General features: G+C 55.1%; 5 protein-coding genes across 5 annotated transcripts; 2 read left to right on the forward strand and 3 right to left on the reverse strand.

Annotated features, from left to right (window-relative positions):
• Positions 1–1,759: 1,759 nt before the first annotated feature.
• Positions 1,760–3,135, forward strand: BGZ61DRAFT_372852 (purine nucleoside permease-domain-containing protein; the record flags this gene model as incomplete). The annotated part of the gene is made up of 3 exons (XM_046242210.1): positions 1,760–1,891; positions 1,945–2,725; positions 2,795–3,135. 3 exons carry the CDS (start codon positions 1,760–1,762, stop codon positions 3,133–3,135), a joined length of 1,254 nt encoding a protein of 417 aa, XP_046094651.1.
• A 1,510-nt stretch (positions 3,136–4,645) lies between these two features.
• BGZ61DRAFT_541107 (uncharacterized protein) lies at positions 4,646–5,320 on the reverse strand (the record flags this gene model as incomplete). Its single annotated transcript, XM_046254998.1, has 2 exons — positions 4,646–4,704; positions 4,786–5,320. 2 exons carry the CDS (start codon positions 5,318–5,320, stop codon positions 4,646–4,648), a joined length of 594 nt encoding a protein of 197 aa, XP_046094652.1.
• Positions 5,321–5,560: 240 nt separating this feature from the next.
• On the reverse strand, positions 5,561–9,302 carry BGZ61DRAFT_434665 (uncharacterized protein). Its single transcript, XM_046243964.1, has 3 exons — positions 8,796–9,302; positions 6,481–8,710; positions 5,561–6,429 (listed from the first exon to the last, which is right to left on the reverse strand). The coding sequence occupies exons 1-3, from the start codon at positions 9,084–9,086 to the stop codon at positions 5,783–5,785; spliced, it is 3,168 nt and encodes a 1,055-aa protein (XP_046094653.1). The 5' UTR covers positions 9,087–9,302; the 3' UTR covers positions 5,561–5,782.
• A 53-nt stretch (positions 9,303–9,355) lies between these two features.
• Positions 9,356–11,122, forward strand: BGZ61DRAFT_191386 (zeta-crystallin). The gene is made up of 3 exons (XM_046237801.1): positions 9,356–9,771; positions 9,845–10,501; positions 10,561–11,122. Exons 1-3 carry the CDS (start codon positions 9,631–9,633, stop codon positions 10,786–10,788), a joined length of 1,026 nt encoding a protein of 341 aa, XP_046094654.1. The 5' UTR covers positions 9,356–9,630; the 3' UTR covers positions 10,789–11,122.
• A 333-nt stretch (positions 11,123–11,455) lies between these two features.
• BGZ61DRAFT_372779 (WD40-repeat-containing domain protein) lies at positions 11,456–13,051 on the reverse strand (the record flags this gene model as incomplete). Its single annotated transcript, XM_046242204.1, has 3 exons — positions 11,456–11,934; positions 12,000–12,597; positions 12,668–13,051. 3 exons carry the CDS (start codon positions 13,049–13,051, stop codon positions 11,456–11,458), a joined length of 1,461 nt encoding a protein of 486 aa, XP_046094655.1.
• Positions 13,052–14,029: the final 978 nt, after the last annotated feature.

Raw genomic sequence — 14,029 nt, forward strand, 5'->3', positions numbered from 1 at the left:
ACGTTTGAGCCAAGAGCAGCCACCCAAACTCAAATCGAATTACGCGTTTTCCGCCAGCCACTAAGTATTATACTGGACGCCTCCCCTCTAGCGACTCCACCTAAGTGGAAGCAATGCAGGGTGAGTTGCCTCTGCATCATCGCTTACCCTACGTCACAGGTGGTGTCAGTTGGCTACATCCAACCACTACTTGTTTACCAGAAAGAAAAACACTCAATATACCGCATTGTTTTCCCTTGCGCTACCCGGACGTTATTTGCATGCCGCGTGTGTGGGAGACGTACCGGGGGGGTTGGCTATTACACTTGCGCAGCGAGATTTTGCCTCCATCTGGCTGAGTGAATTCTCACGTGGTTGATGAGGAAAAGGGAGACGTGGTCAAAGAAACAAACGTAGTACGACTCGAGTAGGACCTGTCGCCGAAACACCACACATCCGCTCTGTAACTCTACCCAGATGCTAAAAACATGTACGATAGAGACACATGCCATGTGCCAAAGGACTCATACCACCTGTTCCCATTCACCTCCAACCGTCCCTCTCATACAACGTGGCATGACACAAGACTCCTCGTGTTCGACCAAACCAGTCTCCCCAACACATTTAACCTTGGGCGACCGGGAACCATCGGCTTTCGTTTGTGAAAGCCAATCGATTCGACATGTTTGTTTCTCATCCAGTTGTTTCGGCACCCAGCTCGATCGACTGAGACATGCTTTCCTCAGACCCGCCGTCGGCTAATCTAATAACTGTCCCCAGAGAACCAGTTACACGACAACGCGAAAAAGAGTGAATGAAGAAAGACCTCGTCTCTCGCATATTCACGGCTCATTTCGTCCCCGGGAGGCCGGGAGGGTCTGTTCGAGGTTGTACGAGGGGAGCAATCAACTCCCAGTAGCTTGGACTTGCCATCCACGCGAGATGAGACAAGCTGCGACTCATTTTTAATCCACCCATCATAAGGTTTCCGTCTCTTCAGGTTTGTCTCGTGGTTAGGACCCGTCGGGTGTTCGAAACGCCATGATGCTGTTTCTGGTCTTGTCCTGCTACCCGTGTCCTCTCGGCCAAGACGACACCCGAGACCTCGGCTCGAGTATGCCGATAAATCTGTACTTGGTCAGGGCACTGGTTTACTGTCCTTGTAAATATGGCGAAGCCATGTTCCCACCGCCGCACAACTGGTCTCGCTCCATGATACACGTCCAAGGTTAGTCTATTTTAAACACCTCTCTAATATCACGTACACTTGGAAAGGGATGTCTGCAATATTCACTCCTATTTACTCAGCTCGCTCCTTCAAAGTTAAGCACGAGCTCGAACATGACTTGGATCCCTGTCTCTTGGAGAGTATCTAAGATGAGTTACTCCCCCGGCATAGATCCACCCTCCTCCTAACCCGGCGTTGTAGCCGTTTTAATGACAATCACTTCCGAAATCCCAATCAATATCCGGTGTCCGTCTTCTCTGACTCCTCCCGTGTTTCTTGTCACTCTTTCCTCGACGTGATTCAGTCACACGAGACATCATCCCATCGCCTTAGTATCCTCGAGATATCAACAAAGGGGTGTAACGTCTCGGCGCAATGAGTCTCGAGCTGTCCATTTTACCCCTGTCAAGACTCAGATCGCTAACTGCCAGTCACTCGCCTTGAGTATTTTCCAAAGATAAATTCTCTCACGAGAGCCACAAGGCGAACCGTATTTTCCCATCGACCGGTACCCAACACCAAGACTTGAACCCCAAATTTCTCGATTTCACCATGCTTCTCCTTAACCTAATCCTGACTCTAGCCCTCTACGGCCCACTGATGACATATGTGGAGGCTCGACCATCTCCCTCTAACTCTAGTAGAGCGGGCCCCGTGGCGCCCAAAGTCATGATAATCTCTATGGTTAGTCTATGCAATATTTAATGGCTTGGACAATTACTGACATGTAATCGAAGTGGTCACCCGAGGGTCAGATCTGGCAAGACCAGCTTCCCAGCTCCGGTCTGGGGAATCTGACATCGCACTCTTTACACTCCGCTGGCTTCTCGATGCTCTTTCCACAGGCCTTCTGCACTGAGGACACCGGAATCTGTCAGCTCACCTTGGGAGAAGGCGAGATAAACTCGGCGGCAAGCCTCATGGCGCTTGTCTTGTCTCCCATGTTCGACCTCCACGAAACATACTTCCTTCTTGCCGGAATAGCAGGTGTCAATCCCCGACATGGTACATTAGGGACTGTCGCCCTGGCCAGGTATGCTGTCCAAGTGGCGCTACAATATGAAATCGACCCAAGATCGCTCCCAGCTGAGTGGTTAACTGGGTATATTGCCTACGGACGCACTCAACCCCTCGAGTACCCCTTCATCACCTATGGCACCGAAGTATTTGAGCTGAATGCCGAATTACAAGATACCGCGTACAAATTAGCGTCTGCAGCGACCTTGAAGGACGCAGAAGGTCCACGGTCGTATAGGAACTTGTACAAATCTTTGGGGGAGTCATACAAGATGGCATCCCAACCACCCAGCGTAATAAAATGCGACACCGCCACGAGCGACGTGTACTACTCCGGAAAAAGACTTTCGGAGGCTTTTGAGAATACAACGTCTGTATGGACCAATGGGACTGGTTCCTACTGCATGAGTGCTCAGGAGGACAATGCGACACTGGAAGTCTTGATAAGAGCTGCGATTGAGAAGCTTGTGGACTTTGGGAGGGTTATCGTCCTTCGAACTGGTAAGATCTGGCCTTTTCATCCCATTTACTCCTATTCGAGAAGAGTTATATTCTAACATCTGTCTCGAGGCTCCAACTTTGACCGCCCTCCCCCCGGCCGTTCCGACTTAGAGCACCTCACCAACGCTCAACAGAACGGCTTCTCCATTGCCATCGACAATCTTTTTATTGCAGGCTCTCTAATCGTCAAGGGCATCGTGGAGAACTGGGACTGTACCTTCCAAGATGGTATCGCCACTGAGAACTACGTTGGCGATATCTTCGGCAGTCTGGGTGGGAAACCTGACTTTGGATTTGGAAGCATTACAAATGAGGAGCGCGTGGCCCCTGGTGGCATCAACAGAGATCTCGCGACCCGGGAGATGGATAGGCGGAAGCAATTCAGTGGTAACCCCCCGAGGAAGATATAACTTTTGGAGAGTGTGCTGGGCGCTTCAAAAGACACTTCGTCTTCCATGTTCTGTTTTGGCATTTGATCAACCGTGGCTCTCTAATTGACAACCAGTCTTTCACACTCTGTCACCTAGTCCTATCGTTTTCTATTAGCCTTCTATCACCCATTTCGAGGCTTTCAATTTTTGTCTTACGTATCTCATAGAAACATCCGAAACTAGAAGGGACGAATACCCTCAATGCCCTCTAGGTCTGGAAGGCCCCCTTGGGATCTAGTTTTTGGGGGCTATGGCGATGTCCCAACCCATAGCTTGAAAAGAATAACTTTGCTTCATTTCTGTTGTCCTAGTACCCCTGTTGAAACCACTATTTTGAGGAGATTCACCTTTGGCTGTTCCGATCATCCTTCTGCCTATTCGAGAGGCAGCTGACCTCTATGCACACTGGGATGGCTGCATCGGCGCCCAGTATGGGACCCCGATTTCTACCCGTCCCATCACAATTCCCGACGGGGATATATCTACGACAGGGCTTGGTTCACTGGCCATCAGACCGAGGGCACCTAGGCTGGCGCAACCTCGGTGATGGTCCAGCCATCGCTGAGCGTTGGGAACAGTGTTTCACGGATTGTGAGTTACTGGACAATCCAGAAATAGTCGAGTCGGGTGTCAGATGGACGCATGACCTATAATATCGTTGCATATTATTTGCAATCGAAATCGTATCCAGATTTTGTGATACCTGGAGTGTCATAGATGAAATGCACACACGGTGAATCGTCGGAATTGGACCCTATCTTTGACTTTCCTTCATTTGAGTCTCGTCTCTATGTAGAGTATGGTTCAGAATGGCATGAGAAACTGCAAATAAACACAAGTTTCCTCATGCCTAGCCAACGCAGTCCCGCGTTTCAAGCAGCGTCCTGTGTAATTCGGCCGCCCCAAGTCAAGCAGGGTTCCGTCTTCAAATTCGACGCAAACTGAGCTGACCCAATCATAGGCTGCGTTGGCACAGCGGGATCAAATGTCGAGGTTGAGTCACCCAAAGAATACGCCTTGTAGCTAGATGCCGATGCATAAAACATCAACAATAGCCCCGTGAGAAGCTTTCGTCCGACACAGACTTTCCACGTCCAACATGTGGTGACATTGTTTGCGGCACTTTATCTCGTCGCACTGTTCGGGTCGAGGCAAGTGATGAAGTCATGGGCAGCTGATAGGATCCTCTCCAGACTTGACAAACCTAAGATTCCTGATGGCGGAGGATATCTTTGGTCGACGGCATAGGGATCCTGGTGGGACTTGGCTCGATGGGAGCCAGTTTGATGAGAGGCCCCGATACCCAATTGCCAAGAATCAATCGACTCTGGCTCTGCATCATTGACCACCGAAGCTCACCCTAAGGCGTGGACCTGGGTGGTTTCGGCCCAGGCCCGTTCTGTCTCTGTTATTTCATGGTTGCCCCTGTGACGAAAGACGCACAAGGGTGCCGTGAATTTATTGGTGCAGGCAACTTGGTTCCTTGAGTCTATTCCTCATCCTCGTCTCTCGCTTTGGGCAGCGTCTTTGGCGCATGTCCCAATGCCACTGTACATCACGCATATTGTTAGCCATCAACCCTTTGATGTGGCATTCCTAAACGGACGCGGCTGGACCAGAGAAACTTACGTCGATAAAAGAGGTAGTAACTCGTCACAAGCAAGATGGGCAGCGCTATAATTGAAGACACCCATTTCCGGGCGGCGCTGTTATACCGCTTCTGGTAATCCTTCTTGGCCAGCTGCTTCTTGGCCTCCTCCATGGCCTCCTCCTGGCGTTGTCCGGCACGCCGCAGCCGCGCGGTCCGTAGCGCTGCCTCTCGCGACTCGGCAGCGCGTATCGCCTCTTGGGTCGGGCCAGGAGCAACGGGACTTGAGGGGCTGACGGGGCTCGGAGCTGGTCGGGAGATCTTGGGGGCAGAAGGAGTCACACGGATAGTTGGGCTCGGTAGTGAAGGCCGCCCTGTTCGTGGTGGCTTGCTTTGGGCTTCGCGGCTGCGCGAGGCAGTTTCAGCGCGACGGGGAGCTGCTGGAGGCTTTGAGGGAGGAGTGGCACGTCTCGAAGGTGTGGTGGAGAGAGCTCGAGCGTTGGACGGTCGGATTGACGATTGCGCTCGATCAATGCGCTCTAGGAGCAATCGCTGGATTCGGGGAAGGGACGCCATTTCGGCACCGCTCGCTTGCACACCTTGTGAGTGCAATTGGTGATACGATGTGTACAAAGTTGCTTCCTCTTTGGGGTGGTAGAGAGCGGTTGAGAGATCGTCAGCTTTTTTCGACGTCGCTTGGACCGAGGCCGTCGTATCGATAAGGCGGCGGCAATTGACGGGCTTTGATGGAGTATTCTCAACCACACTACCACCTCACAGAATGAGACAACCATGACCTCCCGTAGGGCATTATTTGCATTTTACTGGCGAATATCAAATTTCAAGATATGGCTTACTGGCAGTGGCCAGCGCCTATTAACTAAATCGACCTTGAATTCATTTTGGAAGACGGCCGCGGCTCCAAAGATCTGACGGCTCGTCTGGTACACTGATTCTATTATACAATCCTCAAAACGCCAATATGCAGCCTCGCATCCTCCGCCTTGGCCAGAGTAGCCCCTCGTTTCAACCAGCAGATCAATCGTCGTCTTCATCCGCATACCTCGGCCCACTTGCCGCAGGAGTCTCGGGTGCTCCTCCATAGGCGGCTGGAGTTGGAGCCCCGTAGTAGCCTCCCGATCCCGCAAAGCCACTTGCTGCTGGCGTGGGAGCTCCGGCTGCCGGCGTTGGGGCAGAGTCAGCGCCCCAACCGCCCTGCCAGCCTCCCGGAGTGGGCGCGTTCGCCGCAGGTGTTGGTGCCGAGTAGGCCCCAGGCGTGGGAGCGTTCATCGCACCAGGAGTAGGGGCTCCAAGGAGAGCACCGCCAGGTGTGGGAGCATCGTACGGGTTGGACGAGCCAGTAGCCCCAGGCGTGTAACCCCAGGTGTCGTTGCCACTCGCTCCTGGAGTGGGAGCGGATGCTCCGTACGCGGGAGTCTTGGAGCCCGACGCCCAGCTGTCACCACCACCATACGCAGGAGTTCGAGATCCAGCGCCGAAAGCGTCCCCGGGAGCCGGAGTTCTCGCTCCGGATTGCCAGGCAGGAGTGCGCGATCCGGCACCATATGAAGTGCGGCTGCCGTCGTAGGGATTGACGGTCCGTGAGCCGTCTGCCCAAGCCGGCGTCCTGGCCCCGGACATGTCCTGAGCCTTCCAAGCCGGTGTTCGTCCACTCGCCGAAGGTGCTGGTATTGTTAGCCGCGGAACAACATGAGTTGGATTATGACGGTACTTACTTCGTGATCCCCAAGCGGGCACTCGGTCGGAGTTGCCACTGGCCATTGGCGTTCGAGAACCTCCCTGCCAACTTGGCACTCTGTCGCCTCCGCCTCGGCCCGCTCCGCCACCACCTCGGCCGCGCGTGTTGATATCAATCGTGGCTCCGGTCATCCTGTTCTTGAATGCGAGGCTATCGCGTGGCACAGTGACAGTCTTGCTCTTGGTGTGGAGTTCGACACGCGCATGTGTGTCCGTCGTATCTTTGACAATGCCCAGCAGACCCTTGTAGGCTCCCTTTTTAATAATGACAGTCTGCTCGATGGCCTTGTCCCGACCGAACATCTTCATGGGCTGTTGAGGCTTGTTCTCGGCGCCGTTCTTGTGGATTTTGAGCGCTGGGTTCATCGTGTTCAGGTCGGGGCCCGTTGAGGCAGCGCTGACTCTCCCACCCTTGGCAGCAATAGTGTTGACCATGCTTGCTTTGGTGACGAACACGCCTGCATTTTCCTTGCTGTCATTTGTGTGAAGGAAGACATATGATCGATGGATATGAATGATCTTTCCCTGTCGCTGTTGGCCTGTAAACTCCTTCACCACGTCCTCGAGTCGGATCTCAGAGCCGTCGCGGTCTGCAGCAACGGCCTGCTTTCGTTTGGGCAGCTTGTTGGCGATTTGCGAAGGCATCACCTGCCGAGTATCACCGAACTGATCAAGGACCACGAGCGACTCGCGGTCTACCTTGACAATGCAACCAACGGTTGTGGGGTCAAGCTGCACTAGATCATGGAGCTCGTATTGCCCTAGTGCTCCCTGTCCGCCAATGTCGCTGGCTTCGCGAAGATCCTTGCTGAAGACGGTGACTTCGGTGTTGGTCTGGTCTGTAAGGAGGGTCACGCGATCCTCGGAGATCTTGACCACCATTCCCACCTCGTCCCGGAACCTGCTCCCTCCAATGACCTTGACATGGTCACCGACTCTGAACCGCTTGCGCAGTCCCTTGATAGGCACCTCGATTGTCTGGCCGGCAAGATCACCCTCCGTGACGGACATGGTGACAATGTCTCCCTGAACGCTGGTCGCCTTGCCAACCACACCCTTCTGCTCGCCCGAGTACACCTCGATAATATCGCCGGGAAGGTAAGTAACCAGGGTGTTGCTATCCTTCAGACTGGCAGCCAAGGCCTTGAGATCGAGATTTTCCGTACCATCCTCGGCGCCTGAAGCGAATCGGGTGACCTCCTCGAGACTTGGGTTCACATCGGTAACCACAAGCTGTTGAATCTTGACATCCTTGACCTGGAAGCCGTTCTCGAATTCATCGCCCATGTACGACCAAGTGTTGGTGGTGGGATTGCCCTGAATATGGCGCGGGTGGCGCTTTCGGGCCTCTACCTCGCTGAAGAGCCTCTGTGGTGGTTTCGGGCCTGACATGCCGAAAGGCCTCTTGCGCTTTCCATCAGCAGTGACTGACAGCGCATCGTCGCGCACACCGTAGTCTAGTCGAGGGATAAACCGAACCCTTGCCTCTAGGCCATTCTCGGTGACATCTAGGACCTGCGCCAAGTCTCCGCTGTGCTTAACTGGCCTCTTCAGGCGAACCCAGGCGCCTGGCTCTAGGGTTGGCGTCTTGGTGACACGGAGAAGCTCAGGCATGTCCTTGATTTCGACCAGAATCATCTTCGAGTGCGGATAGACGTTGAGCATGCTGTCAAGCGCCTTGAGAATATCCGTTTGTCGTTGGGCTTCCACGTAGATGAAGCCCTTCATGACGGACTCGTTACCGCCACGTTCGAAAGCAGCAGTGATGGCAAGCTCATCCTTGGTTCCGGCACGCTCTTCAATGCGCTTCATAATTGAGAAGACGACCTCGCGCTCCTTGCCTTCCTTGCACCTCACGGCCCAAATGCTTGGATCATCGACACTGGGCAGCAGGAGGCGCTTGGGGACAATCGACGCGTCGCCAAAGCCCTTTGCAGATCTGCGATTGCCGTAACGCTGCCGCAGGATTTCTGCCTGTTTCTCCGCGTCCATGCTGGACTCCATCTCTCGGCGGCGATCGAGTTCGCGATGGCGTCGATCATCGTTCCGACCGCTGTCGACCATGTCGTCAATGTGGGCGTTATCGATGAAGTCTCCAATCTCCTCGCCATCCTTCTCATCATCTTCTCCTTCATCTTCATCGTCGACTTCGGCTTCGATATCGAAGAAGGCATTGCGCCTGTCTCGGCGACGCTTGCGACGGTGCCCCTACAAGTTACCCGTGTCAGCAAAGGTCAGGGGCAAGGCGCGTAATGAGCTCGCTGGCGGTTTGAGGCATTTGTGAGCTACTCACTTGTTGAACGTCATCTTCATCGTCGTCGTCGTCGTCTTCCTCGTCGTCGTCGTCGTCGTCGTCAGCGGCAGCGGCAGGACGCCTGACATCGTCTTCCTCCTCCTCTGCGTCCTCCTCATCATCATCGGCATCACGACGAGGAGCAGGGCTACTTCCGCGCGCCTCCGATCTTAACTGTTGATCGGCATCGTCGTCACCAGCTTCCTCGTCAGACAGGTCGGCCGGGGCAGGGTTAAAGTCCTCCTCGTCTTCGGAGTCTTCAAAGCGCGATCGGTCATTCGACGAAGCCATCTTGTCTCTGGGGGAGCCACCACGGGGAGGCAGCAGTCGCGGACAGAGCGAGGCAACGTCAAATGATGGCGGAGGGAAAATTAATGAATGAAGAAAGATGAAGACGAGAGCGCGTATGTAGATGTCAAAGAAACAGGCACGCTTAGCTAAAGTTTCCCGATGCTGTCAGAGCTTCTGCTGGCTCTCGGCTAAACAGCGGCCATTGAGGGTGTGCATAAAAAGCCATCCTTTTATGGTTCAGCTATGTCGAATTATGCAGCTCTCACGGTGCCAACTATAGTACATCACTGGGGGAATACACTGTACGGTCTCCATCTTGCCGGTTTGTACCACGGTAAGAAAAGAGGTTGGTTCTCAGCAGCCGCAGAAATCACATTTGCTAGAGAGTATTCCCCTCACGGCAATTCGGGATGATATAGGACAAGCGCGGAACAACACTATAGCGTATATAGAGACCTCAACCGGGTAGTTGATGCTGGAGTGAATTGCAACCTCGATGATCCTTGCATAACACCGCGGGCAGTTCATTGATGAAGCCGTGGCCATGAAAGCGATTGTAGTGCACGAATTTTACGGCTCTCTGGACGATATCCGGGTCTCAGATGTACCGCCTCCACAGCCAAGGGCGGGCGAAATTCTGATCCGAGTTGTGGCAGCCGGTGTCAACTTCGTGGATATCTTATATGTACGTGCGGCGCATTTTCATTCCCAGTCGGCCAATTGCCTATATGTGGTCCAGGTATTCTGACGAATATTAGGCGCAAGGGCTGCATCAAAACAACAAGAGCCTAGTACGACCCCCCTTCACGCTTGGGTTGGAATTTGCGGGCATCGTCGTCTCGTCACCGGCTGCATCATCCTTTAAACCTGGAGATGCGGTGTTTGGGGATTGCGGGGGGTCCTATTGCGAGTTTGTGGCGATTCAGGAAAACTCAGGTTCGCTCCAGAAGATACCGGCGTCATGGGACTTTACCGAGGCTGCAGCACTCGGAGCAACCTTACCCGTCTCCTACGGAGCCTTGGTCCTCCGCGGCGGGCTAAAGGCGGGCGAGACGGTTCTTGTCCACTCCGCAGCTGGTGGAATAGGAGCAATGGCTACCCAGATCGCCGTGGCAATGGGTTGCCGTGTTCTGGGAACTGCAGGTGCTGCAGAGAAGTGCGCATATGCCGAGAGCCTGGGTGCGAGCAAGTGCATCAACTACACGCAGGGCCACTGGTGGGAACGAATTCTTGAAGAGACAGATGGTAGAGGAGTTGATGTTGTGTTTGATCCCGTCGGTCTCGTTGATCGCAGTTTGAAATGCCTTGCGCATCGTGGCAGAGTGCTCGTCACGGGCTTCGTGGGGTTGGATGGTCAAATGGAAAAGATAGCCATGAACCGGGTCTTGTTGAAGCAGGCGACTCTGATCGGATATGTGAGTTTAGTGCAAACCAAGTTGCGGTGCTGGAAGTCTTCTAACCATGGTCTCGATAGCGATACGGAGAGTCTCTTCGTAGAGACCCAGACGAACGGCGGCTCATGTGGCAAGAACTTCAACCTCTCATGGAGAGCGGCCAGATCCGGCCAACGGTTTCCCACTGCTACCCGGGCCTTGACAGCGTCCCTCAAGCACTCCACGATCTATCTAACCGCAAGATTTCGGGCAAGGCAGTGATTAGGGTGAGTGAGGGAGTGACGGGCTCGTCGAAACCGCGGCTGTGAGAGGCGTGGCATTAGAAATGATGGAGAAATTGGTAACACCTTGATTTCGTAAGGTCCTCTTAATAAAGTGCTCTATGCTCGTTGCTCTGTTGGCTACCATCCATAGCGCATGTCGAGCCTGTCTATATAAGTAGTGAGGCAACACGTTATGGTTCTAGGAGTGGCCGTCAAAGAGCCGCCTCCCCCTCAACCCTGGTGAGCATCTTCAACCAAGTTGGCCGGAGTAGACCGACAACCCGAAATGAGGTATTTGCTCTTTCTAATGCGGAAGACTTGGAGTGAACATGACAAATCGTCTCAACCGCTTTAAGATACTCCTTCCTCCCACCGAGGGGTTACCATCCTCGTCGTTGCCATTGTCTGAATCGTACCGGCGACTCTGGCCTAGAGCTCAGTGTGACATCAGAAGCAATCGTCTCAAATATCATAGCCTGCCGCCCGAAACATGCTGTCCACTGCCATCACATCCCTCAATTTTATCCAGTACCCTGGCTCCAATATGACTTAACAACCCGACCCCCGAAAACTCCGGGCTTCGCACAATGCTTGTACCAGACCCAACCAGCCAGATTCTACATGATTCAAAGTGGACAATCGCGCAACACGAGACCCATCGCAGTCTGTTAAGCGCGACGTGTAGACATCAGTCCATCCAATGACGGGCATTCTACATAACCCGTGTTCCCCAAATTCCCCGACCAGCGCTCACTCCTAGCCACTCGCCACGGTCAGCATTGGGAAGATGAGGCACCCAGCCAAGGTTGCCAATCTCATAATCGCACTGCCAGCTCGCCACCGGGCTGCGTTGGTTATCCGGCTGAGGAGCGCCGTTCATGGGGGGACCCATAGGGTTGTTGGAGTTGAGGAGATCCCAAATCAGGACCTGGCAATCGTCGGCTCCGGACGCCAACGTTCCTCGTCTCAGTGGTGACCACTCAATAGAATTGACGGAACCACCGTGGCCGCGGAGCTCAAGGAGAGCCTGGCCAGGCTGTCGAACATCTAGGATGCGAATGATGTTAGAGTCCTGGGCAAAAGTGGCCAAGAGGTGAGTGTCATGTGGAGAGGTTGCGAGTCGCAGCAGAGGCGGGGGGTTCGCCATGGTCTGCTGCGCAAGCGTCGGGCTTATGCGACCGCCATTGGCATCTATCACATATATTAGTCACTTGTGTCTGGCATTTGGCGCCGCTCCAGGGATCGTATCAACATACCCCTCTCTTCCTTTCCGGTTGGCTCGTAGATGATGGTCGAGTGCTCGAGGCTTCGCAGATCGAACATTCGGACGCTTCCGTCTTGGCCGCAACTGACAAAGACATCGACACTCTTGGCGCAGAATCGAACATCGTAAACCTCCTTGTCGTGGGCGATGAGCTGAGTCTTGGCGGTCAATGAGGGAATGTCCCAGATGGTACAGGTCGTGTCTATGCTTGAGGTGATGATCAAGTTGGGGGATACCGTGTTCCAGTCGAGGGAAGTCAGTGGCGCTGTGTGATCTGGGGTTTTGGAGTTGGAAAGCAGCGCCAGCGGGGTAAGCTTGGCCACGGCGGCGTCGCGGCCACTACGGGTGATGGTGTTTCCTGGGGTCGCAGGGGTTTCGGAAGGGAGAGACCAGAGGCGTAAATGATCACCGGAGGTTGCGAGGAGGTCGGTGGACTGCTTTTGGGAGGAAGGCGGCTCCCACAGCAGGCGGGTGACGGGATAGGAGTGCGTCGCTTCGGCAACCTTTGTGAACTCGAGGTTATACTTGGATGAGCCCGGCGCATAGACATCCTGGGGAGTTGGGGTGAGTTGACTATCGAGGATTTGAATCTGAACAGCAGGGTTAGCGCGACAGCTCAAGGGCATGGAGGAGCGGAGGAATCGCAGGTCAGACACGTACAAAGTTGTGACCATCCTCCAGGTAGCTTCCCACGGCCAGCTTGCCAGCTCCATTGCCTTGAGGCGCCCACTTGCACCAGTCGAAGGCATAGATGGCCCAGGGAGCCAAGTAGTTGCTGGTGCCGGGTTGGGCGTTGGCGAGATCGTATCCTAGAGGGCCATGGGTGCCATCAGACATGCTCGAGTCAGCTCGGGGCCGGATGTCAGCGAGGCCGAGCGGGGTGTTGGAGATGTTGCGCTGGGAGCCCGGAGCATTGTACTTGGAGGGGTCGGAAGGCGACATGAGCTGGGAGGCGCCGCCCGGGGTGGTGGGCGTGTAGGCATGATAGCTAGAGGAGCCCTCGTAGGCGGCGGCGGGGCTGGAGCGGGAGTAACTGTGAGACATGCTCAAGGAGGGCTTGGAGGACGAGCCCGAGGACGAGTAGGGGAGTTGCGACTGCGATTGATGATGGTGGTGCTGTGGTTGCTGGTGAGCAGACGAAGCGGCAGCGGAAGCAGAGGATGAGGCAGACGGCGGCTGCGGCTGGTGCATCGTGGTCGGCGTCGTCGAGGGATTGGGCGAGGCTGGGGCACGGGCGGCGGACAGGCCACCGGCTGGCTGGAGGACGTTGGGCACCGAGCTGGCCGAGTTGGAGCTGGAAGCAAAGGTGGGATTGGGATTGAGATTGGGGTTGGGAGAGGAGTGGTCGAGCTTGATCTGCGGCGGGTAATCGTACTCGTAGTCCTGGGGCGACATGGACATTGGGGCAACGGGTTGGCTCAGGCCCGACATGTGCAGTTCGTCGTGATGATGGGAGCTAGAGCGAGAGCCCGCACCAGGGCCAGAGCCAGAGCCAGAGCCAGCACCAGAGGCTGGGCCTGAGACGGAGCCGGCCTGACGCAGCGAAGGGGGGAAGTGCTGTGATTGGCTCATGGTGGTTTCGCGGGCGTGGGCGTGCGTTGCGCTGAGAGCGTGGAGCGTGGTGCGTGGTATGCGCACGCAAAAGAAGAGAGGCGGGCGGAGGTGGTGGCGGCCCAGAAGCGGCCAGTACCAATACCAGCGAGGGCGATGACCGATAGTAGCAGCACCGGTCGCAGCACCAGCGGCAGATCCGTAGCTAAATTCGGCGGTCAGCGGCGACGTGCGGCTTCGGCGTGGCCTTCGGCGGGACGGAGGGAGGAGCCCGAGACCCGACGACGACGCCGGGGAACTATGAGGATAGTTGCGAGATGAGAGACGGAGGGCGGAGGGCGGAGTAGTGAGTGAGGGTGGGATGAGGAAAACGACGGGACGTTCACATCCAGGACTGGGGAGGAGCAGCTGACCACCAGGTGCCCAGGCAGGTCAAGCTGGGAGAAGAGGGCTGTGCTCAGCGTGCTCAGC

This window comes from Ilyonectria robusta (assembly GCF_021365365.1).
Source record: "Ilyonectria robusta strain PMI_751 chromosome Unknown BGZ61scaffold_54, whole genome shotgun sequence".
NCBI lineage: Eukaryota > Fungi > Ascomycota > Sordariomycetes > Hypocreales > Nectriaceae > Ilyonectria > Ilyonectria robusta.

Coding starts and splice junctions, on each gene's coding strand:
- BGZ61DRAFT_191386 (XM_046237801.1), top strand. CDS start 9,631: ATGAAAGCGATTGTAGTGCACGAATTTTACGGCTCTCTGGACGATATC. Junction 9,772..9,844: donor ACTTCGTGGATATCTTATAT/GTACGTGCGGCG, acceptor GACGAATATTAG/GCGCAAGGGCTGCATCAAAA. Junction 10,502..10,560: donor AGGCGACTCTGATCGGATAT/GTGAGTTTAGTG, acceptor TGGTCTCGATAG/CGATACGGAGAGTCTCTTCG.
- BGZ61DRAFT_434665 (XM_046243964.1), bottom strand. CDS start 9,086: ATGGCTTCGTCGAATGACCGATCGCGCTTTGAAGACTCCGAAGACGAG. Junction 8,711..8,795: donor ATGAAGATGACGTTCAACAA/GTGAGTAGCTCA, acceptor GGTAACTTGTAG/GGGCACCGTCGCAAGCGTCG. Junction 6,430..6,480: donor GCCCGCTTGGGGATCACGAA/GTAAGTACCGTC, acceptor TAACAATACCAG/CACCTTCGGCGAGTGGACGA.